Source organism: Strongylocentrotus purpuratus, unplaced genomic scaffold (genome assembly GCF_000002235.5).
Source record: "Strongylocentrotus purpuratus isolate Spur 01 unplaced genomic scaffold, Spur_5.0 spur5_scaffold_20, whole genome shotgun sequence".
Taxonomy (NCBI): domain Eukaryota; kingdom Metazoa; phylum Echinodermata; class Echinoidea; order Camarodonta; family Strongylocentrotidae; genus Strongylocentrotus; species Strongylocentrotus purpuratus.
In genome coordinates, this window is record NW_022145606.1 from 21,518,153 (window position 1) to 21,545,923 (window position 27,771).

Below are 27,771 nucleotides of genomic sequence, written 5' to 3' on the forward strand. Positions count from 1 at the left end.
TGTTGCACTTAATTGTTTGTCATTTTAAAGTCATTATTTCACAAACATAATTTGCAACGATTAAATTAGTGAATTAAACTGTTTGTTTAGACAGTGTGTATCAAAGAAACGCACAGTATCAAATATGTAGTATGTCGAAATTAAAATTCTTTTCGATCACTGATTTTTGTTGTTGAGAAATGTAACATAAATATTCCGGTTTACATAAGCATCTTCTAAGCATCTTATCTAGAAATGTGTCATATATTTTACAATTCAAATACATAAATACAATAAAAGTTTTATAGTGGAATAAGAATGCACTTTAATTACTGCGATTATAACATTGTCAAGTAAGATAGTGATATATACAATAAAAATTGGTTCCCAATAAAAATATTAAAAAACAACAGAAAAGGGATGCAGCCATTTGGGGGGATGTTTAGAAAGTATTAATAGTATAAATAGAATTATCTTAAATAGTTTACAAATATGAAATAAGAGGATGCAGCCATATTTGAACAAGAGAAGTGAGTGAATTTGGGCAAATGCTTAGAAAATATTAATAGTATAAAAGGTAAACACCTCAAATAATATACAAATATGAAATAATAATAGGATGCAGCCATATTTTGGCAACAGAAGTGAATTTGGACAAATTTTTGGAAATTATTAATAATGTAAATATAAGTCTGTGAATATTGATGTGCATCCCCTCTTTCTTTTCTCTTCTTTTTCTGTCTTTTCCCCCTTTTACCAATATTTTGTTCCTCCATATTTGTATTATTATGTATCCTTTGAGGGTAGTCATACTATCAAGCTTTGCTTATTTTGTCAACCCTCCTGTTTGATGTTCTCGCTTAGTTACACACAACCTTACTTTATTCTACATATATTCTTTTGTCATGTGTGAATTTGCAATATTTGTTTGTTATATATTTGTAAAAATGCAAAAGAAAAAGAAAATCAAACAGAAATAAATAAATCAAATTAAAAAAAATCAAATCAAAACACATCAAATAATATATAGATATGAAATAATAGGATGTAGCCATATTTTGGCAACCGAAGTGAATTTGGACAAATTTTTGGAAATTATTAATAATGTAAATGGAAAACACATCAAATAATATACAAATATGAAATAAGAGGATGCAGCCATATTTGGGCAAGAGAAGTAGATGTGAAAAATGTTTTCACAACCATTTTGAATTTTCCTAACCATTTTTCCATGAAAATAAGACATAAGACAGGCTTCTAACAATCTTTCAACACTTAAATGTCTAAAATGGTATATATATAGCATATGTATTGCTTTGTGACACTTTACAATCACCTAACATGTAATTAAATAGTAATATTATAGTTGGGAGAATTAAGGAATCGATCAGATCAATTTTTTAAATGTTTATCATTAATAATGGTATGTTTTCACTCAAACTTTCAGATTATCTTAACTTGTACATCTTGCATTGAAGTCACTACCTTAACACCATTTTCTCTCATCTGAACAATTTTACCAAGTTCCTTTCAGAAAATGTTTAGACACACATCTACCATAAATTTAATTTTTGCAAATATGTTTTCATACAACCCCTGTCTATTACGTCATCAATAACTACAGAAAGTGAAACTTTCTGTTTGGAGCAATTTGGAGAGGAGCTCGCAAGATACGTCACAGTGTTGCCAATTTGTGTTTCCCTTAAATTAGAATGACATATTGCTCAAACTATCACTACTTTGTTTCACTATTGTTTCTTCGTCAATTAGTAACGAGGATGAAAACGGAACGGTCTTCGTCGAGACCTATGATAAGCATGATATTGGAAATGGAGGGCGTTTCACAAAACTTGTCATTAGTGACAAGAGAAAGTTTTTGTTATAAGCTACTGAAATCCTTGCTTCTGATTGGTTATCAGCATATTTGTCACTGATTTTTTTTTCATTTGTCATTGAAAAAAAGGCTTTGTGAAACATCCCCCTGATGTCGATAGCGATGTTGGTTATTAGAGAGCGATGCTGATGGCGTCTTCGTAGAGGGCGATGTTGGTTATTAGAGAGCAATGCTGATGACGATTTCGTAGAGGGCGATGTTGGTTAATTAGAGAGCGATGCTGATGGCGTCCTCGTAGAGGGCGATGATGAGGATGAGGAGGATCCCGAGCAGAAAGCCAAAGTTCTGAAGGCAGAAGATGATTCCTTTTCTCTCTCCTTTGTAGGCATGGAGAAGAGGAAGCTGGAAACGAAATAAAATAAAAAATATTATATTAATAATAATAATAATTATAATTATAATAACGATAACAATAACGATAACAATAACGATAACAATAATAATCATAATGAAAATAATGATAGTCATCGTTGGTTCTTGTATAGCGCTTATAATGTCTGTCAGACTTCGAGGAGAATGAAATCCCCAAACTATTAGCCCACTATCTTATTCAAAATCATCAGCCATCAATAAACAAATCTTGAAATCGAATTTTTGCTGAACTTACCATGTGCACTAGTCCAACGTAGAGGAACGTGCCGGCAGTAGCAGCGAAAATCCATTCCCGCGCGTTCTGCGTCTGCGCAAGAGGGATCCCGACCCACAGACCGACGAAACACGTGCATGCGGACAAGAGATTCCAAAACACCGCTGTGGACAAGCGCATGCCCTGGTTGAGGAGAACAGCTAAGTCACCTGCAAAGAACAAGGAATTATAGAGAATGCAACGAAAATAAGCATAGGAAGAAATTAAATCCCTATATATTCCACACAAATAATCTCTCTGTGCTTCATTGTACCGTGAAACATGCCTATAAAGACCACCCAAGGGAGACAAGAAAAGTGGTCTTTATAGGCAGGTGGTCTATATGTACAGGTTCCTTTAGTACATGTTTCAAGGAAGAATCCTTTTCAAGGGAAACAGAAAATGGGGTCTTTTTAGACAGGTAGTGTTTCTATACAGGTGGTCAGTAAAGCAGGTTTGACTGTATTTAGTAGTTAGGCCTACTTAACTTATGTGTGACATTTACAAGAGTCCAACAGTTTGTTGTTGACCGAGTACAGAGAAGAAAAATTATTACATTTCAAAATTCACAACAAAGTAGGTCATTCATCAATTTGAGAAATATAGAGTAGGATTATTCAAAGGTAGAGCACTTTATTAAGACAGTGTATTCTACTGACATTACTTAAGATTAACGTATACTGCCATCTGCTGCTCGCGACGGCTCGATGTGTCGACAGCCATGTCGCACAATGCATCACCAACTGATTAGCACGCGTGATATGTGCATGGGTACATGAACCGGAAGTCGTTCTATGTCTACGCATCAACCGAAAGATGGTGCGATTTGAAAATACATTTCAGCAGTGGTATAGCGATGTCGTTGAAATATCCTGCCTTTAAAGTAACTCGGTAACATTGTTGAATAAAAAAAACTGTTTGATTTTTCTAGGAAACGTTTTCTAGGAAATGTATTATAGTATTCCCGACCATTTTTCGATTTCCCCAACTGTTTTTCCATGAAAATAAGATAATAGTTCAACACTTAAATGTCTGGAATGGTATATAGAGACTATTCATTGTTTTGTGACGATTAACATTCTCCTAAAATGTAATTAAATTGTAATAATATAGTTGGAAGAATTAAGGAATCGATCAGATCAGTTTTCCCCAATTTGTATCATTAATAATGGTATGTTTTCACTCAAACTGTCAGATTATCTTTGATTATACATCTAACATTGAAGTCACTATATAGCACCATTTTCTCTCATCTGAGCATAGTCACCAAGTCCCTTTAAGCCCCACTGCACTTTTAAGCCCCACTGCACTTTGTATAGCTACTTGGGCCCTCTATATAGCAAACAATTATTATGCCTAATTGGTGCATGTTGGTCTCCCATGATCCTCTTTTTCTTATGTTAATTGAGATATGATTTGATGAGATAACCACCCGTTAGTGACCTTGCAAGGAGGTCTAATTCCCCTGGCCAAACTAGTGCAGACGGAATTTAAGATCCATCGTTACTTACCTAGCTCGTGGGGCAGCTCGTGGCAGAAGACAGCGATAGTTGTGCTGAGACCCGCCGGGATGCCGATGGTGAAGGCGGCTCCGATCGCCAGTCCGTCTCCGAAGTTATGCAGGGCATCTCCCATCACGATCATCAAAGGCACTGTACCACAACCTTTAGAAACAAACATATTAAAGATAAAGTTGAGTTCTGGTAAAAAAGGGAAAATGTATTCTCACAGAATCAAACGAAACTTACACTGAATGTTCAAGATTACAAATAAATGTCATTTGCCAAATAATTTTGGAAGAAAATGTATACTGGCTGAGTAATGAGCATAAAAAGATAAGGAAATCAAGGTAAGTAGGCCCGACACCATTTGTGTAGTCCCATATACATCTTTCTGTGTACAGTGTTTGTTACTTTAGCAAGATTTGGCCAAATCTACTATGATTTTGATGACTCCAGAACCATGCAGTACACACCAATACTAACAGGCTACATGAACAACTTTTTCTGATCCATTCCACACCTTTTCTTTCAAAATGCAATCGGATGTTCAACTTAGTCTTTAAAGAACTGTAGTGATGGATTATGGTTTGTGTAAAAGAGGGCTGGGATACCAATCCGGAAATAACTGACAGGATCAGAGTCGTTAATTGTTACATTTTATAATAATAATAATAATAATAATAATAATAATAGCCTAATAGTCCACTCCAAATTTTATTAAACCGAAACGGAAATTCTTTTTGCCCAATTGATCGTGAGCCCGGCAGCCACTGAGCAGCGCCAGATCGACGTTGCTCTATCCCTTATTGTTGAACGCCAAACAAGGTAGCAACAACTCCCATCTTTTAACGTCTTTTGGTATGACGCGGCCGGGGTTCGAACCCACGACCTCCCGGTTGTAAGGCGGACGCTCTACTGACTGAGCCAACACTCCGATTCGATTGGATCCAAATTTGAATAGGGAGAGCAACCATTATCGTATTTGAAGGAGGGGCAAGGGAGCACTTTGCCCTTCGTCACATTTTTTTCTTCAAAGACATATATATATATTTTTAATGAATTCAAGGTAGTGAGGTACTATGTGGACATAAAATAGCCTAATCTCGTTATGATATGTGGCCATATCCAAGAAAGTCAAGTTTCGTTTTCTTACACTTGCAGAACTTAAATGAGAAAAGTTTAAGGTATGCAGTTTTACCTTTCAAGCAATGACTCTGCGTTTCGTCACCATCCTCAGCATCGGTCTTTAAGAAGAAGAAAATACATTGTCAATATATATATATTTTGTTGTTTGAATATATAAAATATAAGATAAAGGTTATTTTAAAGGGCAATATGCCAGTTTTGAGAAAGCAGATGTTTAAATGAGCTTCAAATATCCACAGATATTTGCACCTTTGAGATGTCCCACTTTGTACATTTTTGGATAATCACTACAAAATTGATAGAGATTTTGTTTTTTATTGAAAGACTTTATTTATTTAATAAAACATGCACAAATGCAACTCAATTATTACAAATAAATATAACATAATGGTAAAAGGAAGCATGGTTACAGCATTTTGTACATGTTTCAGATTATCTACTGATAAAACAAACTTTTTGTTTTTAACGTTTCAGCATATTCTTAAAGGAATATAAAATAATTGTTCTCCTTTTCATTTTCAGAGAATATATAAAGTTTCTTTTCAGTCTTGAAAGGTTTCAGTTAAATCAATTACTTTCAAATGCATATCTTGCATGTGCCATCTTGAAAATAATACTCTCAGTAGTGCGTCAACGAATGTGCCGTCGGTTCACAAATACAAAATGATACATAGCTTTCATGAGCATGTAGCAAGCATTCGTCTCGATGTCATTCAAATGTATTGAATACTTAATTTTAAATAGCAGCTTTGTTTAGTATACTTAATGAAACAAGCAAAACAAATCGTTCTATGTCATTTCTAACGAACCCATATAACATTCAATATTTCATAAATATGATGAATGATAAGAAACCTCAACTGTATGAAAATACCAATGATATCATTATTTTGTCGAAATGTCTACGATGTTCTTTATTCAAATATGATGACACTCTGGAAATGTCATTCCGTATTAATCACATGTACAAAACTAGACCGAATGCATAGTCTTCTTACCAGGTTTTTCTCCGAATCGGATACTTTGGATGTCTTCTGTAATCCCGTGATTGGTGTCTGGGAAACCTGCATGGTGATAGACCTGTTGCCATGGGCATGCGAATGTTTGCAGCACTGATGGATGAAGAGTACAGAAAGATGAAATGGTTTAGAGAAATGCGTGAAACGTGTCCTTCAACCTCTTTGAAGGGTAAACAGAAAGGAAAAAGGGGTTTGGAGAAAGAAAGAGATTGAGAGATTGAGAGAGAGAGAGAGAGAGAGAGATAGCGAGAAAGATATAGATAGATAGATACAGAGAGAAAAAGAGAGACAATAGAGAGAGATATATATAATTTATATATATATATAGAGAGAGAGAGAGAGTGCGCGTGTGAGAGAGTGAGAGGGAAAAGGAGAGAGAGAGGGGGAAGGGGAGGGAAAAAAAACCCTCACGCATTCTCCTCTAATCGGCACTTCTCATTATTTTTCTTCTTATTTTCATCATCATTATAATTATTAGTAGTAGTATTAGCAGTAGCCTAGTGGTAGTAGTATTATTATTGTTATTAGTAGTAGTAGTAGTAGAAGTAGTAGTAGTAGTAGTTGTAGACGTACGGTGGTAGTAGGAGTATTAGTAGTAGTACTACTACAACAACTATAACAGACTAACCGAGGTCAAGCTAGAAACTCTCTCCACCAGAAAGAAAGCATAGATCGCCATCTCGACCGCCAGGCATTTCCAGACGTAAGCTAGCTCGGGATTGGCCGGTCCGTGGACGGTGTGATCATGCCCAGAACTATCATGAGCATGCAAGCCAACAGCCTGGAATAAAATGAGATGATATCAATTATGAAGATTACATGTAAACACCTTACCATTTTAAATGCATTCTGAAAAGAAAATAAAGGTAGACTTTGAAGAAAAATTGGGTGTAAAATTGTCTTTTGGAGGAATTACAAATTCAATATCAATAATCCATTTTGAGTACAGCTTAATGGAAAAGGCGATCAAGCAGAAATGTGTCATATTTTGGTGTACAAGTTGGTGTTTTGGTTCATTTTTGATTAGCATTTAGAAATTATTAACGGTTAAATTGTATGAAGTAAACAAAGGATCAACATAAGTGAAAATAAAATGGCGCGTATGGATCCCAACTCCAAAAGTTGGGTTCCGTACGTGCGCCCTATTCTAACCGTACGGTTAATACGCGTGCGTCAACTCGTCTACTCAACAAGCCGATTGACTGTTTACTGAAATTATATTTAGACTGTAATATCTTTTTAAAAGACGTAACGTTTAAAGGCCCGCTGCACTACTTGTAGCTACTTGCGCCCTCTATATAACAAACAATGCATAATCGGTGACCATTGGTCCCCCATGATCCTCTTTTTCTTATGTTAACTGATTAACTGAGAGCTGAGTTGATGAGATAACCACCTGTCCAGTGACCTTGCAGGGCAGTCTAATCCCTCCTATAAACTACGGCAGATAAGCTTTAAAGCTCATAGATGGAATACATAATAGCGACAAGGAACCCCTTACATCAAGAGCCAAACTTGTGTGGTTATAGGGATAGGTACACTTTATCATTTCACTTATTTTGGGAAATGTAATATGACCCTAAGCTTCACCTGCGGAATCAGATGCAATACTGCATCCCCCGTGAGTGTTGCTACTGCTAGGGCCATCATGGTCTGTAAAACTGCCTCGTAGACGAACCCAGACATGCAGGGGATGAAAGCGGCACCGAGAACGGCTAGGAGACTGATGATGAGCACGGCTAGATTACTGTAACCCCAAACTGAAACCAAAAAAATGGTTAGGTTTAATTGAAGATAATGTTGAATACTGGTCATAATATTAAATTATCAGGGAAGTAATTGCACAATTCTACGTTTAAGTGCCTCGTTACAAACTGTGTCGTTCACCTGACAAGACTAATTGCATTTCAATTGTCAGAATACGAATCGCATACATATCGTATTGTTAGGTAGGCCAAGCCATTATTATGTGTGGAAGTTCAATATGTATGGTAGTTACAACTTTTAAAATTCACAACTTTTTTAACGGTTTCTCTGAACTCGTTCAAGCTTTTCGGATTTCTTATGGAGCAATTTGCTCATTAAGGTTTCATTTCCCCTTAAGAAACGGCTTACTTATCGGATCATCGCATCGGGTCTGGTGGTCGTGTTACAAGACTCTTTGTGAAAACATGCCCCTTTATTCACGAAATGTCGGGGATAATGGTGGTGAAATATACCCCTCCCATCAACGAATAGTCTGATCCAATTTACCCGACAGTTTGTGACAATCCTACAGCAAATATACGTAATTTCGCGCCATTAACATGCATCTTCACAGGATCTTCCGTTTCCGTTTCACGAAAAGTCGTGTAATGCAACTACCCGACCAGACGCGATGACCCGACGAGTCGAAGTAAGCATTTATAAGTAACTTACTCTCAGCATCTGTATAGGAATTAGTTGGTTCCTCGTGATCATCTTGACCGCTGCATGCACCCGATAAGATCTGCTGGATCAGGGAGGGTAGCATGGATGTATACTGGGCCTCGCTCATACCAGCTTCATGGTCTACCCCGTGGATGTCTAGGAGTTGCTCCCCCGTGTAGCAAGTCTGGTGGATTGAAATAAAGTCAGGGAATAAATCAGTAGTATAGTCAAGCATAATATGATATTTCTACCACCACTAGTATTACTACTACTTGTACTACTACTGATAACAAGAATATAAGTAGTAATAGTACCAGTAGAAGTAGTAATACTACATTTACTCTTAAATGTCACAAATTGTCTTAAAGTTTGTATAAACAAACGTATCTTTTTACTCCAACATTACGCTTTGATTCACACATAATTAATTATTTTGGAATAATTATTTAAAACAATTTATTTTACACTGCAGTATCATCATATGTGACGTAAAGGCTTTATAACCGGCCTGTATGAAATTGTGATTTTGATTCGTAAAGATTATGTATTTTAACTTCTTATCAATTTTATTTTTAGTCGATGATCGTATATTAGGACCCTTTTAACATTGTAGACATTTTGCAATAAGTCTCTGGACTGTGTACTACTTTGTATTTAAATTTAAAGGAGCTCTCTCCTCAACCACCTATAATGTATTTAAGTGTAAGCACATTATCTACACTAGTTTGGCCAGGAGGGATTAGATATCCTTGCATGGTCCCTGACAAGTGGTTATCTCATCAAATCAGCTCTCAATTAACCTTAGAAAAAGAGGACCCTGGGGGACCAATGGTCACCGCTAAGGCATTGATTGCTATATAGAGGGCGCAAGTAAGTAGTGCAGTGGAGGTTTAAAAGATCATTTCGTATTCAGAATACGCCCCGGGTACTTACAGCGGACACATTCAGTGCATCGTTGTGGGATCCATGGTCATGTTCGTCCGCCGCACGCTCCACGCGGTGTCGGTATCCCACCGCTGCCACCGTGTCCTCGGCATGTCTTCTTCGACGATGGTCGTGGTCATCATGGTCATCACCATCGTCGTCAGCATCGTCGCCATGATCGTCATGTTCGTCCGATGAGCCTCCGATACCAAGCTCCGAAAGCAAATGTTCTAATTCTAAAAAACAGAGGCGAATCATGGTGTTAGTAGGCTTATTATTTCTTCTAATACTATTTCTAACGAAAATATGAGTAATGATCATAACAACACTAGTAAAATGACAATAACAATATAACCATAATAACGATGATGATATCCAAAATACTAACAATAATAATAATAATAATGATTAGCTAGTTTGTATATCGCTTTTTATTATGTTGTAAAATGCAGTAATCAAATTAATCAATCAAACAAACAAAACAAATTCAAGGTCACCTTCTTCAGGAATGACCCCGCCTGTTGCGTACGAATTGAAGACTGCATCCACGAAGTCATCGGGCGATGGTAAAGTTGCCTCGCCGATGCAGTAGCCTTTGAGAAGGTTGGAAACCACGAGTTCAGCTATGGCATGGACCTCCGCTTCGCTAGCACCTGCTTCGTGATCGCCGACGGTTGCGGTAAAGACGGATTCGACATCGAAGCACTATGAAATGGTATTAGAAAATTATTTAAAAAAATGGAAACAGAAGTAAGTAAATGAGGAAGGGGCAGTGTATTTTCACATTATAATTAAGATGAGGCAACGATCGAGACTAAGAAGAAAAAATGAAGAAGGAGGGGAGGAAGAAAAGTAAAAGAATGGCGAGAATAAGACATCTCAATGTTACATTTAAAATTACGAAGACAAACAGAGAAGTGTAAAGACATATTTCTTTTGTTTTTGTGTGGGTTAGTTAGATTTGTTCGGTTTGGTTGGTTGGTTGTTATTTTAAGAATTTTAAGAATTTTAAGTTAGAAGTACCTTATGTTTGCAATACGAAACCTAGGATATCAATAATTAACAAACTTTGGTATATCGATCCTCGTAGGAACAACGTTTAAACAATTTTCCATAATTGTTCTCGGAAAGTATCCCCCCCCCCCCTTTTTTTGTCTTTGTTTTGTTGTTTTACAAATACGTAACTATGTTGGTGTTGTTGTTATGTTGATAACGTCACTAAAAGACGAATTTATTTCGTGCTTTAGAGATGGAATTAAATAGTCTTTCTCATAATTAGTAGGTTTAATTTAAAAACCTAAGTGGATGCACACCTCGTTTGGCATGGTGTTCGGTTTGGAATTTGGGGCGGGGGCGGGGGCGGGGGCGGGGGCGGGGGGGGGGCTGCGGTTGGGGGTTTACCGTTGTTTGGGTGGTTGCGGTATAATTTTCACTCATGGTATGTAAAATTTCTTCCAAATCCTCTTCCGACAGGGTTGCGTTCGTCCCATCTGCTCCGGCAGACATGAGCTCCCCAAACACCGTCTCCTCACCGAGATCCGTCCCGCCAGCACCGGCGGCGCATACCGCCTCCAAATCGAACGTAGCATAGAGCAGCAGCGGTGTCGCTTCGTGGAAGACATCCTCACTGAATCCGTACGCCGGGTCAACGTTGAGGGCGGTAAACAGATCGGTCACGAAATCGTCAGAGCACTGCGAAAACAATAATATTGATGTGATATTCATAAATGTCAGATTCATCGAAACAGAGCGAATATTTGCTCAGTTACACTGAAGGTTAATATGTTTTTGTCGCCAACTGATTGGATCACCTGTCCTTGGCTCCAAATGAAAAGTCATTGTTATTAAAAGCTACTAACAAAAGAGAAAAAATTAGCAGGAAATCGTATTGTGGTAGACGTAAGTAAAGTAAGTAAAGTTTATTTAACCATAAAATGAAACATGTACATACAAATGAGTAACATAGTAAACATAATACGGTAAAGGACACCCTTAGAAGCAAATTGCTTGTGTTGGGGCCTTAAAAAGAAAAAAAAACAAACTACACATAAATTATACAGTTTAAAAACTTTAAAATAACATGATACAAACTCACAAGCACGCTCACACATATACATACACATATACATTCAAAATATCCTCCTCTGCTCAAACAAGACGTAAGTCTTTAATTTTATTTCGTTATCATTCAAAAGGAGTCGGCCAAGACTGTGGTAGTAAGTAGTTATATCAGTGAGACCGGGGACGGCCATAGGTTTTGTACACGAATATTTTCGTACTTATACTATTTCTAATTGGCTCGTGTACATTAACTTTGAAAACTTTGGGAAAAAACGGACTTCGGAATATCCTAATAATCTTTAAGTAAAATCAAAAATGTCAAAATTCACATAGAAACACGTGTTGTATCACTTTTTAATACAATAATGTGACTTGGGTTCTATTTCTCTAGTTAAAAATGTTTTGTATATTTTATCTCTGTTCCCTGGTAACATGACTAAATTGCAATTCTTATCTTTGTATTAAAATCTGTTTTGCATAAAGTTGTCAACATTGAAACGGAAACAAATAAAGTAAAATATCTGTACTACATAGTGTTTTATTTCATGAATGTGTGTATTCTACGTCACAATAGTCGTACAACAAACTATGTCCAGAATGAATAGAGTCGAGATGGTGAAACTATGAAATAGAGTTACGGAGTTAATAATAGAGTGTTAGACCTCAAAAAGAGAGTAGTTGCTCTAGAAAAGTTGGTGATTATTCATAAAGCTGTATGATCCGTCAACGGCGTTGTGGATAATACGGCGTTACGGCGTTACGTCATGTTGCGGCGCTAAACTGCGGATTTACGGTGTGTATGTTTGCTCATAGACCTACCACCACCTAGGTCTATGGTTTGCTGTACAATTATGTTAACTTTTTTAAAAACGTATTTACGATGAAATAATATAATAATGTGACTTGGGTTCTATTTCTCTAGTTTAAAATGTTTTGTATATTTTATCTCTGTTCCCTTGTAACATGACTAAATTGCAATTCTTATCTTTGTCTTCAAATCTTTTTGATGATGTTTTGAGAAAGTCCAAACATAGACCTGAACTATATATGAAAGTGTTGTGTGAAAGTCCAAAGAACTCGGCGGTATGAACAGGTCGGAGTAAAAGAAGCTTCATTATTTTGTCGAAAGTCTGTTGAGAGGTTCATAAACTCAATGCACGATCAATAAGAAACAACGGTACTATTGCTGAAAAGAGGTAATTCTAATACAAAAGAAACTAGACCTAAATAAAATATAAACTAAATCAATACCCTTTACATAATGCCTACAATACGCTTTCTCGTGTTGCCAAGCGAGGATCACAGTATGGGTAAATACACGTTCCTTTATTTAGTTGATCGAACAATAGATACTGATCCAACCTATAACGACGTTGTAAACATTCCTCAGAGAGGCAAACTCAAAGTATAGAAAGAAAATTCCTTAGACACGCATGTTAAAAGTCAGTTCCACAAAGAAAATACCTATCCACTATTCAAAACGTCAATAATTCCTAAAAATCTTTAAGTAAAACTCAAAATGTCAAAATTTACATAGAAACACGTGTTGTAAGTCACTTTTTGCTTGAAAAAAATGTAAGTCCAAAATGAAAAATCACTAAGTAAAATTCATAAAGTCTCAATGCCATAGACACATGTGTTAAAAGTATGTTGTTAACGAAAAAATAGACTATGTCAAAGTTAATGTACACGAGTCAATTAGAAATAGTATAAGTACGAAAATATTCGTGTACAAAACCTATGGCCGTCCCCGGTCTCACTGCTGTAACTACTGTAGTATTTGTTGATAAAGTTGGACCTGGCACAAAATTGTGATGGGAAAAATAATATTAACGGCACTTTTCCAATCTTGAGTGAATTTCGCAAATCGCTTTGCGTTATGATCCAACCGACTGTTAATCAAGTCCCACCCAATAATCCATTTAATATTATTTTAATCAAACATAATTTGTTCTTTTTTATAATTTATTTTTCCATCATGCTCAACATAATTCGATCACCCTACAGGATAGTATAATAGGATAATGCTATAAGCTCAATAGTGGCAAGCATTACTTATAAAGAGAAAATGGTGTATTATTTGTATCTTTGGACCAATAATAACGTATCAAGGAGCATTGGGGAAGGGCCATTTGGCCCACCCTTGATAAGTTTCCTACCAAGACACAAACAAAATACCTGACTTTCTAGTTTAGAAGGGCTATAATACTAGCCAACCCGGCAACAGACCATCTTATTAACGTTCATCTTTAAAATTATAAAATTGCGTTAGGTGTGGCCGTGTGGGTGACAGCGTGGGTGAAGGTTTAAGTGTATGAGTGTGTTTGCAGCCGGGGTTTTGACAGACGTCTATCATTCTATCAATCATATTATGATTATTTACGACTGGACCCTACCTTTAACATCATCATACGAAAGACGTGACTCAGTTTGGAACCAAGGTCCGATCTGAGTCAATAATATTGGAAGGCAATGTCAGTGAGCTGCTCGTACCAGGGACACCCTTGGTAGAACCAATTCACTTCTCCAAGTTAATGGTGCGTATCCTTAACTTTTCTTACACTCTGGTATCAGTCCCATGCGATTATATATTATATCAGAATCTCTTTCTTTTCGCCTCTCTTTCTGTCACTGATTCTCTCATCTCAGTCTCTTTCTCTCTCTATTCACATCTCACTCTCCCCTCTCATTCTGCATGTAGTTTTTTCTGTAACCATTTTATAACAGTAAACTATATTTAAGACACGTTGTGCGGTTAATTTCTTTTTTAAGCAAATCGGGACGGTAACTTTTTTCATTTAATGTTGAAATTATTACTTTGTTTTAAACAAAAATGTGATATTTGATGTCATTGATGCTATCAAAGCAACAACTTTCAATTATGATTCGTGTAGTTTGTTCAGTAACAAGGAATCTATAACAATAACAAAAATAATAATATTGATGATGATAACAATAGTAATAATAACATGTCTTGTTTACCACGGATAGCCTCATCAGTATTGATACTGTCCTTCCTGAGGGCCCGGGGGGGGGGGGCACACGGTGGGAAAGAGAACATATACTCCCCAAAAAATCGCAAGGACTCAGCCAGCGGCTGAATAAGCGGGGGGGGGGGGGGGGTAAGGTCATCTTTTTAGGTCAGCCATTGGCATATTTAAAAAAAAAATTAAATAACATTTTTAATAATTCTTTTTTTTTTGGCCGAGGGGGGCACGCCCCTGTTTTTCAGTACATTTTGGGCGAATTTAGGGCTGATTTTAACATATTTTGGGGGGCCGGGAGGGGACGTGCCCCCTGTGCCCCCCCTGGATCCGCCACTGGGGGGGGGGGGGGGGGGGGTCATAAAGCTGTTCGTAAGGTTACGCACGACTTTACGATCGACTTGTATATGAAGTGCCAGATAGGATGCCAAAAGTTTTTCTGATATTTCCAATAACCTCAATTAAATTATGGCAGAAAAATATACTTTGCATTAAAAATGTTTGTTATAATAAGAATGTTAATCTACATCGTTTCAACTTTAGTTGATGCAGTTAATAATGATTGAGCGTACCATTTGGCTTTTCATATATAAGTCGTTCGTAAAGGCATGCGTAATTCCATCCCCGGGAAGGGGGGGGGGGGGGGTCACTCGCAACCCAAAGTGAAACGCGTGCTCGTCATAAAAAACGTCGAAAAAGGGTCGATTTTTGGCATTGTGGCGCCGTCGACGATTTTAGAGAAAAGGGTGCTTTTCAGGTTAAGTTTCGACGTTTAGGGTAACTTTTCGGCCATACCAGCGCCGACATTTATTTGCGTGTATACTACCCATGTCTCTTTAAAATTAGTTCCTCCAAAGAGATATGTTTCCCTTGATTTTTCTAGTCTCTACGCCAAGAATTTGAATTACCTGGGCTTGCAGTGTGTTTGCAGCCTGTAATAGGGTACAACACTGCCGGCCATATTAATCTTGTTGTGTATGTTTGCAATAGAGTAAGTTCTTAATTTGAAATTTCTAATTTAAATTGAAACTAAGCACTTTTTACTGAGCCATGTTAGTTTATTAGCTGCATTAATAAACTTGAATGAAGAATCAGCGTATAGCTTCCAGTCTATAATGCCTCAGTGTGAAAATTAACATTACACTACTAGCTTGGTGAAGGTGGGGATTATAAGGGGCCCTTTAAACATGGCCAGTCGTGCTAACATCAAATATCCTTGCTTAGTATGTAATACTTCAGTCAGGAGCAACCAGAACGCGGCTTTGTGCATGGGATGTCAACAATGGTGCCATGTTAAATGTGGAGTCCCATTATCTGACTATGAGCGAGACATTGATTGGACTTGTAATAAATGTATATTTCAAGAACTACCGCTCCACGATCATTGTGAACCTGAAACATTAATACCACAACTAGAAGACATAGATGATATTCCTGCTATATCTCGTGACTTGGACGAAGTCCGATTAAATACTACATGCAATCCCTGTTCTATATGTGAAAACCTGTAAAGAGAAATCAGAAAGCAGTGTTGTGTACTAATTGTTCAAAATGGGTTCATATTAAATGTGCAAATGTTCGACCTGCTAATTGTAATGATCCTAGCGAGAAATTTGTTAATTGGCAGTGTACAAGATGTTTATTTTCCCAATTACCTTTTCTATATGATACAGACTACGAACAAGAGACAAACGAAGATTTGTCTGGTAGTAATGTTAACATGTCAAATCAAGATGTGGGTGAGTTGAACCATGCTGATTGTACATTTCCCAGTGAAAGGGGGCTTAAAATTGCTCATTTAAATGTAAGAAGCCTTCGTAATAAAACGGCTGACATTAACTGTTTTGTAAAACGCTATCATTACGATTTGATATCCTTATCTGAAACATGGTTGGACGAGACTATTGGTAGTAATACATGTTGTATAGAAGGTTATAATCTGGAGAGAAAAGACAGAGACTATTTAGGAGGAGGTGTTTGTTGTTACATTATAAATAGTGTACCCTACATAAGGAGGCAAGATTTAGAATGCGAAAGCTTAGAATTACTGTGGATTGAATTAAAGCCCAGAAATGAAGCTTGTTTGTACGTGGGCATTATATATCGTAAACCAAATTCTTCCGTATCCTTTTTCGAAGAATTAGAGGAAAATCTAGAACAAGTCTTTTCGCTCTCAGATAGAATAATACTGCTTGGTGACTTAAATTGTAACATGCTAACGGTTAATTCTTTGTCCAATAGGTTAACTGAAATAAGCCAGTTCACGGTTGCAGTCTGAGCATGAGCAGATAAAGGTCATATATTGCAGAACAAATTTTGAAATTAACGGAGACGAAATACTGGATTCGTGCTCATGAAAGTTATGTAACATTATTCATTCATGCACATTCAGTGCACTCCATGATACACAGGTGGAAGTATTCTTTGAAAAGGGGAAACAAAGGCTATTTCTATAGCACCTCCATCGCTGTAGGAGTGATTATTTCAAAATGTACAAAGTGGGACCTCTTCATGGTTTTAAGATCTGTGGATATTCGGGGTCATTGCAGTAATGTGCTAACCGTGAACTGGTCTATTGGTGAATCCCTGTGTTTAATGCAGCTCATTAACAGGCCAACTCGTGTGACTCCTTTCAGTAAAAGCCTGATTGATCTGATTTTTGTATCCAAGGCACTAGGAGAATTACACTCAGGTGTACAGCCTATTGGGTTTAGCGACCATTCCTTAGTATATGTTGTTATAAAACTGAAAACACCCATTTCGTTGCCTCAAATTTCACGCTTTCGGTCTTTAAAACTTTTCAATGAAAATGCATTTCTCAATGATATTGAAGATATTGATTGGAGTGAAATGTTTAAAAATGTTACTGATACTGATGTTATGTGGGACAAGTTTAGAGATGTCTTTCTGAAACTCTCTGACAAACATGCACCCTATGTATCAGTGCGTAAAAAAGTTAAAGGGTCTCCATGGATAACCTCGGTTTATAAAGAATTAGCAAGAGATAGAGACTATTGCAAAAGTCAATTTTATAAAATTAAATGCAATAACATCAGAAATGAAAATAAAACTACCGCTCTATGGAAGAAATATACTTCATTGAGAAACAAAGCTAATATACTTAATAAAAAGTTGAAAAGGGCTTATTATCGAAGTAAAATAGAGAGTAGCAAAGATATGAAAGAATCCTGGAATATTGTAAAAGAGTTGTTGCCTGATAACAAGGCTAATCAATGTTCACACATAGTAATATACAGATGGATCAAGATCGCCAGATAAAGACTCTGCTGCTGCTGCATTTCATGTACCTTATTATGATGTTTCTCAATCTAAGAGACTGGCTAATTACACATCGTCTTATAGAGCAGAGATGGCCGCAATTGTACTTGCCCTGACATGGCTATTACAACTCCCAGGACTCTACATTCTTTGAGTTCACTCCAGGCCATAGAATCTCGTAAAGACGAATCTTTCATTCTTGAAATTTTAACCCTGTGTAGTCAACTAAAATACAAGGGCACCGAGGTCTATTTCGAATGGATTCCCAGTCATTGTGGTCTACAACACAATGAGATAACAGATAAGTTTGCTAAAGCAGGACTAAATAAAAATATAGAAATCAACAACGCTCTTACCAGAGCAGAATCAAATTATGTTATAAAGAAATACTACATAGATATATGGCAAAAAAGATGGAATGAAACATCATCCCCCCTACGGGAAACGCAAACTCTAGTATCAAAAACATTTGTGTGTTACCTGAACAACAGATATCATGAAACTATTCTTCATCGCCTAAGAATGGGAAACTTAGGTTTAAATAATAATCTTTTTGAGTTGAATCAACATGAGACAGGTCATTGTCCAAACTGTGAGCACCAAAAAGAAACAGTTAAACATTTTTTATGTAAGTGCCCACTCTTTCTTATAGAGAGAGCCATGCTTATAACAGAATCTGGAATAGAAAACGAAGAATTAATCCCAATACTCCTGAAATCAACAGATATTAATCACCAACAGGCTCTGGTTAACTTCGTAGTTAGATCTAAAAGGGTACACCTGTACCCCTACTAACCACCTTGCACCGCACATAATTATTTGAGCCCAATATGTTTCGCTTTTTATAGTGAGTATACATGTACATGAAGAAGAAGAGTGAAAAAGAAGGAAAAAAAAGAAGAAGAAAAAAAGAAATTAGAAGAGAGAACTGTCTATATTAACGTTTAAAATCTTCATGTATCATGATCTGTTTTTTTTTATTTTTTGGTTTTCGGTCAAAATTTTGAAGAAACACGATGGAGACGACTAGACATATTGGTGAACGTCGGAGGGCCTAGGCTCAGCATTAGGCTGAGTTGAGAAGCTTGTCACTACGTACCGTGTCCGAGTTGGTCCTTGGGCGTCCTATATAGCCGATAAGCCTTTTGCTCGCCAGCCACTGAATTCTTCAACATTAAATAAAAGTTTAGCTTTTAAAAATCCAATTTATCCAAATCTATATATAAAAAAAAAGTAAATCTAATTTTAAAGAAATAAAAATCCTGAGAGAAGAGGCGTAAATATTCACTTCTGAATGAAAAACGCCTATAAATTAAAACAACAACAACATAGTAATTGAAGGCGAAATTGTATCCGATCCCTTAAAAATTGCAACAGAGTTTAATACAATGTTCAGCAATATCTTTCAATCGATTCATGGAGAAGAAGGCTCTCATGAAATAAAAGATAACTGTGTAAATGCTATTAAAAGACTCAGTAAAGTACAATCACGTTTCGTTTTCAAAAAGATAACCACCGAATTTGTTTTAAAAGAATTAAATAATCTTGATTGTTCGAAATCTGTGGGTCTTGACGACCTCCCCCCTAGATTGTTGAAACTTAGTGCTCAATTGGTTTCCATTCCTATTGTTCGTATTTTCAATCAATCAATACAATCTGGGCGTATCCCAAATGACTTTAAGATGGCTAACATAGTCCCTATTCCCAAAACAAAGACTATAGTCACGAACTGAGCAACTTTCGTCCTATCTCCCTATTGTCCACTGTTTCCAAAGTGTTGGAAAGAGCAGTCCACTCTCAATTGATGGAATATCTTCATAATGAAGAATTGATGTCCGATCGGCAGTCCGGTTTTAGGAGTAAACATTCCACCTCAACATGCTTAACGGAGATTTGTGAATGGTTATACGATAACCTTGACAAAGGCGATTTACCGGTGCTGTTTTGAGAAGGGCGTTTGATATCATCCCCCATGATCTTCTTATAACAAAAATTAGTTATTTCGGCATCAGTGGAACAGAATTATCATGGTTTGAGTCTTACCTAGTGGGAAGATACCAATGTGTGTCATACAAGGGCATTAGAAGTGATTTCCTTCCAGTTCATTCTGGGGTACCGCAGGGTTTAATTTTGGGCCCGCTACTATTTTGTATGTACATTAATGACATATGTGATTTAGCCTTGCATTCAACTACTAATATTTCTTTGTACGCAGATGACACTGCCATTTTCTCATCTGGTTATGGAGAACAAGCTGTTCAAACCCAGTTACAAAATGACATACTAGTTTTATGTGAATGGATGAATGAAAATGGGCTAGTTGTTAACACAGACAAAACGAAAGTTATGTTATTTTCAAGTCGAAGGAAGAAGAATCCAGTCAAATTACAAATAAAAATGGATGGTAAACTTATAGAAAATGTAACAAAATTTAAATATCTGGGTGTTATTGTAAATCAGAACTTAGATTGGTCTCCCCATGTCAATGATGTTGTCAAGAGGATTATGAACTCGCTTATATGTATGCGAAGGATTAAGCACTGTTTGACAAAACGTTTATTTACTAATTTATACTATTTTTAAATTCTTCCTCACATTGATTATTGTTTAACTGTTTGGGGATCACTGAAAATGAAAGATTTAAAGCGACTACAGAAATGTCAAAACAAATATTGTCGTTTAGTATTAGATGCAGATTATTATACGCCTGTACAATTTATGTTAAATTCTTTAAGGTTGCAATCCGTCAAACACATATTGGAATATAACTATCAAGTACTTATGTATAAAATCCTGAATAATCTTGCTCCTGTTTATCTAAAACAAGCTCTACCTCAAAGTGCTGACCCGTATCCCACGAGATTAATTTCAATGCATCAATTGTACCTTGCCAAACCCGGAACCGATTTCAAAAAACAGACCTTCACGTACACAGCAGCAAAGTTATTCAACTCACTACCCATACTGACCAAATGTTCCGCCTCACTACCCATTTTTAAACGAAAAGTCCGTGAAATTCAATAAGCCAGTTTCGTAATGTAACCAAATTTAATGCATACGTCTTTGTGAAGTGCCTCAATACAAATTATTTCATTCACCTGATAAGAATAATAGTATTTCAATAGTCGGAATGCAACTGCATATATTAAGTGTTGCTAGGTAGGTCAAGCCATAATGTTTGTCCAACCTGGCAACAACTTAATATATGCAGTTGCATTCTGACTATTGAAATACTATTATTCTTATCAGGTGAATGAAATAATTTGTATTGAGGCACTTCACAAAGACGTATGCATTAAATTTGGTTACATTACGAAACTGGCTTATTCAAGTGAGTTAATTTTGTGATCGCTCACATGAAGTATTGCTACCACCCTCTCCCTCTCTCTCTCTCTCTCTTTCGTTTACTCTCTCTCTCTCCTCTTCCATTTTCATCTAATCTCCTATTTGTATAAAATGTTTTATACTTTGTTTATATTATGTTGTTTTTAATTATTGTATATTTTGTATATTTGTATGTGTATTGTAATATATTTGAAATGTAATTTGTTTGTGTACAGCAGGGCTCCCTTGTAAAGCAGGCCTTGCGGCTTGAATGGGACTACCCTGCTTTTTATACAGAAAACATGAATAAATAAATAAAGTAAAGGTTCTGTATGCATTATTTGCAAGATTTATGAAAGGCCAAAATTGAAATAAATAATGTTTCATGTAAATTTCGTGGGGCACTTATGGAACTCTAAAGTGTTACACAATTTTGTTTTTAGAGTTTACGCCAATTAGGGGTCCATTTTAAAGTTTATACGCCGTTTAGGGGTCCATTTTAGTTTCTTACGCCATTTGGGAGTGAGATTTACAGAACCGTACTCCAATAAGGGGTGAAATTTTCTACACCGATTACGCCATTTAGGGTCCATTTTTGAGGTGCTCTGACGAGCACGCATACCACTTTGGTATGCGAGTGACCCCCGGGAATTTCATGCGTAATATTCGACTTAAAACATAGCGTTAATCAGACAGAATCATTCAAACAGAAAACGCTAGTCAAGCTGTCAGTCGGGACTGTTCTGAAGGCACCATCATCATTCAATCTCGTTTCTAGAGTATAAAGGTCGGCTAATAAATCAAGATCGTTGTGGCGTGGGCCTAACAATGGAAGTTACAAACTGATTCAGCCGAGGACGCAGGCTCGAAACTGAGTCACGCATTTCGGATGGCGACGTTAAAGGTCGGTCCACAGACGTAAACAATCATAATTTTGTATCTGATATGATTGATACACGTCTGTAAAAAAACAATTACATACACACACAAAAAGAAGATAACGAACCTTGATCAATTTTGGGTTTAGATGCAATGAGGCATGATTTAAATTAATTTTGACAAAGGCTAGGGTGATGCAATCTTCGTGCATGACGAACACATTTAGAGTTGTGTGTAATTGGGTTTTTACAGACGTGTATCAATCAGATATGATTATTTACGTCTGGGGACCGACCTTTAACTTCACCATCCGAAAGACGTGACTCAGTTTCGAACCTGCGCTCTCGGCTGAATTAGTTTGTAACTTCCACTGTTAGCTGGATTACAGGCGCTGGATTACATGTGGATAACATTTAGAGTTATCCAGGGCCCTGGTATAGAGTTGCGATCGATCCAAAAGATCAATAGCAAGTCCTCCAACCAATCACAAGTTTGCAGTATCCTGTCTCGTTTGTACAATTATCATAGTTGCGATAGATATCAATCGCAAATAAGTTGCGATTAATAATTATCAACTCTTCATAACAAAGGGCCCAGCTGTCTTTTAAACTGTTTTTTTTGTGTGTGTCTGTGTTTGTCTGCCTCTTTCTCTCTCTCTCTCTCTCTTTCTATTTCTCTCATTCTTTCTCTTTCTCTTTTTTCCGTCGATTCATTAATTAATTTCAATGTTTAATTTTTTAAAGTTGAAAATACCTTCTTCTACAGAACAAGTAATTTTGTCGGAGTAAGTAATACAAACCTATTTACTATTTACTTTTTATTTATTCGGAGCGGGGATCATTCTTCAAAATAATGTCCTAAAATATCGGACAAGCAAACAAGAGAAAAAGTTTCATTATTGTTTAAAGTCCAAACATATTTCAAAACAAAAACAAAAAGGAAGGTTCAAACTTTTGGGGAGATCTTAAATTGAAGAAAAGAAAATCTGTGAAAAGTGGGCTTTTAAGCTCAAATATAATTAGGTTGACTACTCCGGTGTCATGTATTTTTCATATACATGTACCACGTTTATCTCTCTCTCTCTCTCTCTCTCTCTTTCTCTCGTTTTCTCTCTCTTCCACCTTTTCTCTCTTTCTCCCTTTTACTCCTCTATTCTTGAACCTATCTCTCTCTACATGTTTTGAGTAATTATCCTCATACCATTTGTAAAAAAAAAATAGTAGTAATAATTTCAACAACAACAATAATAATAATGATGATAATGATAATAATGATAATGCTTCTCATTATTATTATAATAACAATAATAACATAAAGGATAATTATATGATAATAATGAAAATGATAACCATGAAACTAATAATAATTGTGTAGTAATAATAAAAGTAATGATAAAATAATAATTTGGTTCTAATCTGCCGGTTTAAGGCCATTATATTTTCATCTCTTAAAAAACAAAAAAGCTCAGATAGGCCTATATAATTTGAACATGACATTTTTAAAATCTAATTTTACTCCATATAATACTTTTAATAGCATCTTATTTTCAAAAACAATATGAGAATTGAGAGGTTCTAAGTTCAGACGAAATAATGATGAACCATTAGAGTATGCTGATAAAAGAAAAAACTGTCTCACACGAAAACAACATTCAAAATAGGTATGTCGTCATAATGTTGAAATAACCCGAAATTAAAAATAGGTATGTCGTCATAATGTTGAAATAAACCGAATGTGGAATAGTCATGCGCTCGAAGCACGATATCTTATTCCTCCAATCAGCTCCAATGAGCCTATTCAAGCGCAAAGTATCATTATGAGCTATTTCATTTTCATGCCATGCACATCAAAACTAATTTCAAACTACGATCGACCAATTTTGAAATGTATCCAGGAAAGATATATAGTAAATCTTCAAAGCCGTAAAACCTAAATCCAATAGACTTTTAACTTTAAATCTTTCAGGGAAATAAGATTTAAAGTCTAAGGATAAACTTACTTTTATATTCAACGACTTTTGTCACTAAATACATTCCGCCTTTGATTTAAAATATAGATCCTTGTAACCTAAAAACAAATCCAAGAAATTAATAGAGTAGATAATGATATAATCTCCTATCTCGTTTATACAATTATTATAGTTGCGATAGATACCAATCGCAAATAAGTTGCGATTAATAATTATCAACTCTTCATTAGAAAGGGCTCAGCTGTCTTTTAAACTGTTTTTTGTGTGTCTGTGTTTGTCTGCCTCTTTCTTTCTCTCTCTCTTTCTATTTCTCTCATTCTTTCTCTTTCTCTTTTTCCGTCGATTCATTAATTAATTTCAATGTTTAATTTTTTTAAGTTGAAAATACCTTCTTCTACAGAACAAGTAATTTTGTCGGAGTAAGTAGTACAAACCTATTTACTATTTACTTTTTATTTATTCGGAGCGGGGATCATTCTTCAAAATAATGTCCTAAAATATCGGACAAGCAAACAAGAGAAAAAGTTCTAACAGTTTCATTATTGTTTAAAGTCCAAACATATTTCAAAACAAAAACAAAAAGGAAGGTTCAAACTTTTGGAGAGATCTTAAATTGAAGAAAAGAAAATCTGTGAAAAGTGGGCTTTTAAGCTCAAATATAATTAGGTTGACTACTCCGGTGTCATGTATTTTTCATATACATGTACCACGTTTATCTCTCTCTCTCTCTCTTTCTCTCGTTTTCTCTCTCTTCCACCTTTTCTCTCTTTCTCCCTTTTACTCCTCTATTCTTGAACCTATCTCTCTCTACATGTTTTGAGTAATTATCCTCATACCATTTGTAAAAAAAAAAAATAGTAGTTAAAATTTCAACAACAACAATAATAATAATGATGATAATGATAATAATGATAATGCTTCTCATTATTATTATAATAACAATAATAACATAAAGGATAATTATATGATAATAATGAAAATGATAACCATGAAACTAATAATAATTGTGTAGTAATAATAAAAGTAATGATAAAATAATAATTTGGTTCTAATCTGCCGGTTTAAGGCCATTATATTTTCATCTCTTAAAAAACAAAAAAAAGCTCAGATAGGCCTATATAATTTGAACATGAAATTTTTAAAATCTAATTTTACTCCATATAATACTTTTAATAGCATCTTATTTTCAAAAACAATATGAGAACTGAGAGGTTCTAAGCTTAGACGAAATAATGATGAACCATTAGAGTACGCTGATAAAAGAAAAAAACTGTTTTACATATGGAAACGTTGTATCATCCGCTCAATCTGACTTGCGTGCATAGAACAAAATAAGCATTTTTTCATGAAAAAGTGAAGATTTCTAAAATGTGCGTTTCTTTCAAGCATTGGGGCGCCCGGAAGTCACTCGGGTAACATTTCATAAAGTATAATATAAAAAGACCATATGCAAATTTTCTGTACTTTCGTCGGAAAAAATACATTTATCCAGCTCAATGTCGTCTCTTTTTGCGTTGAAGAATAACAAATAGCGAGTTACAATCACACTTTGGCCGCTCTCGCAAGCTCTCACTCGTTTCAATATGGTCAAGCGATTTTGGGGCAAGTGGTTAATGAAAATAATAATCGTTAGCTTTCTTCTGGTATTAAACTTGTTTTGATTGATTGTATAATTATGTCGGAATAAAGGAAACAAAAAGGCCCGACCAATAACTTATCAGCGTCTGAATTGACCTTTTGACCTTGAATTCCCTGATGCAAGCGCACTAATGAGGTCATCTTCGCTAAATCGGTGTCTTTTATTGTAAAATGCAACACTTTCACAATGTTTATACATGTACACCTTTTTTAATTATTAGTCAGATATAATATATTTTTTCTGATATCACTGAAGTTTTGGGTTTTATTTAATGAGTAATTCTAAGATATGAGCCATTTTACTGTTTTAATTTACTGGATCGTACCATTAAAGTCGCAGGGTAGAAAGATGCATTTCCAACCGCGCCAAATTTATTTTACGTTCCGACATTATGTTAAATGGGTTCGTGTTGTTACGAATCCACTGCTTTCTGCTCCAACAAACGTTCACATGCGGAGTCGTTTATCAATTCAATTATTCAAATTTATGGATGCTTCCTAGCTTCCCAGTTGTTTGTGTTGCTGTTGAAGCATTTTATTCACCTGCTATCATTCTTTGTACTCCAATTGCCAGAACGCAAATTTCATTTTGGTTTTATAGTGTCATCGGAGTCGTTTATCAATTATATGTATTCAAATTTATGAATGCTTCCTCCCCAGGTATTTGTGATGTTTAATGCATTTCATTCACCTGTTATTATTCTTTGTACTCCAATAGTTAGAATACAAAATGCATTTTGGTTTTATAGTTTAATGCAATAAGTAAGTCAATAAAAGAGTATGTTCTGCACAATAAAAACAATGTGTGTCCCTATTGTACAATGTGATGTGTCCCCTCATTTTGTAATAGTTAATTTACCCATTTACATAATGGAACTACCTGCCCCGATGAAGCCAGTGGCATGTGACCCCTGAGCACTCAACACCGTGTGGGAGTCGGTTTGTTGTCAAATTCTTTTATGAGACAAATACAAGCAAACGTTTCCATATGACGAAAACAAAATTAAAAATAGGTATGTCGTCATAATGTTGAAATAACCCGAATGTGGAATAGTCATGAGCTCGGCGCATGATATCTTATTCCTCCAATCAGCTCCAATGAGCCTATTCAAGCGCAAAGTATCATATGAGCTATTTCATTTTCATGCCATGCACATCAAAACTAATTTCAAACTACGATCGACCGATTTTGAAATGTATCCAGGAAAGATATAAAGTAAATCTTCAAAGCCGTAAAACTTAAATCCAATAGACTTTTAACTTTAAATCTTTCAGGGAAATAAGATTTTAAGTCTAAGGATAAACTTACTTTTATATTCATCGAGTTTTGTCACTAAATACATTCCGCCTTTGATTTAAAATATAGATCCTTGTAACCTAAAATGAATCCCAGAAATTAATAGAGTAGATAATGATATAATCCTTTGTATTTAAAAACGAAATTGACTTAACTAACCTTTGAGCAGTTATTGACGCGGTTTTCACAGCCAACCCTTGAAAAGAGAGTCGAGACCAAAATGGCGACTTGTGTGGAAGTGAAGTTCTGGTCGTGGTTTTCCTCAAAATCTCCCAAAACTCGTTGCGCAGTTATTTCCTGATCCAAGAGAAAATTTCCAACAACTGCAAAATATTCCTCTTCCGAGTCTCCATCGTGGTCATGGTCATGGTCGTGGTCGTGGTCCTGTCTTCGATGTCGACGAAGCACCTCTTCCGAAGAAGACAGCGAAAGCGATTGGAGGAAAAGTAGAGCGAGTATGCCCACGACACTAAAACGAGTTGACGACGCCATTGCTGTTCTTTGCTGTGGTTCGTTCAAAGTCTCCTGTGTAAGTGCGCCGGTGTGCAAAAGCTACATGCGATAGTACTGTGTGCAACGCCAAAGTGAGTTACTGCGGGGATACTGAATATACCTTCGTCATTGCACGCCCCACCGATCTTGGGTAGATAGGCCCATTGTTCCTCTATTGTTCATCTTCCCGTCTATTCAAAGTCTATTCGAGTGACAATTCTTGCGTACACTGTCCTGCTTCACACAAAAGTGCAAACGCGTATTATACGTTGTTGAACTGAACTGGTTCATTGATCAACAAAAAAAGGTATATTCAAAGATGCCTGGCATCTATTAGAGCAGCCCGAACC

General features: G+C 36.0%; 1 protein-coding gene across 1 annotated transcript; it reads right to left on the reverse strand.

Moving 5' to 3' along the window:
- Positions 1 to 1,054: 1,054 nt before the first annotated feature.
- On the reverse strand, positions 1,055 to 27,625 carry LOC115927289 (zinc transporter ZIP12-like). Its single transcript, XM_030993020.1, has 12 exons — positions 27,089 to 27,625; positions 10,900 to 11,190; positions 9,996 to 10,203; positions 9,508 to 9,734; positions 8,584 to 8,758; positions 7,756 to 7,925; positions 6,794 to 6,946; positions 6,145 to 6,258; positions 5,199 to 5,244; positions 4,010 to 4,162; positions 2,481 to 2,668; positions 1,055 to 2,215 (listed from the first exon to the last, which is right to left on the reverse strand). Exons 1-12 carry the CDS (start codon positions 27,419 to 27,421, stop codon positions 2,081 to 2,083), a joined length of 2,193 nt encoding a protein of 730 aa, XP_030848880.1. The 5' UTR covers positions 27,422 to 27,625; the 3' UTR covers positions 1,055 to 2,080.
- Between the last annotated feature and the right edge of the window lie 146 nt (positions 27,626 to 27,771).

Excerpts from the sequence above, each read along its gene's own strand:
- LOC115927289 (XM_030993020.1), bottom strand. The coding sequence starts at position 27,421 with ATGGCGTCGTCAACTCGTTTTAGTGTCGTGGGCATACTCGCTCTACTT. Across the intron at positions 8,759-9,507 it reads ATGCACTGAATGTGTCCGCT|ACTTGCTACACGGGGGAGCA; the intron begins GTAAGTACCCGG and ends TCAATCCACCAG. Across the intron at positions 2,216-2,480 it reads ACGTTGGACTAGTGCACATG|CTTCCTCTTCTCCATGCCTA; the intron begins GTAAGTTCAGCA and ends TTTCGTTTCCAG.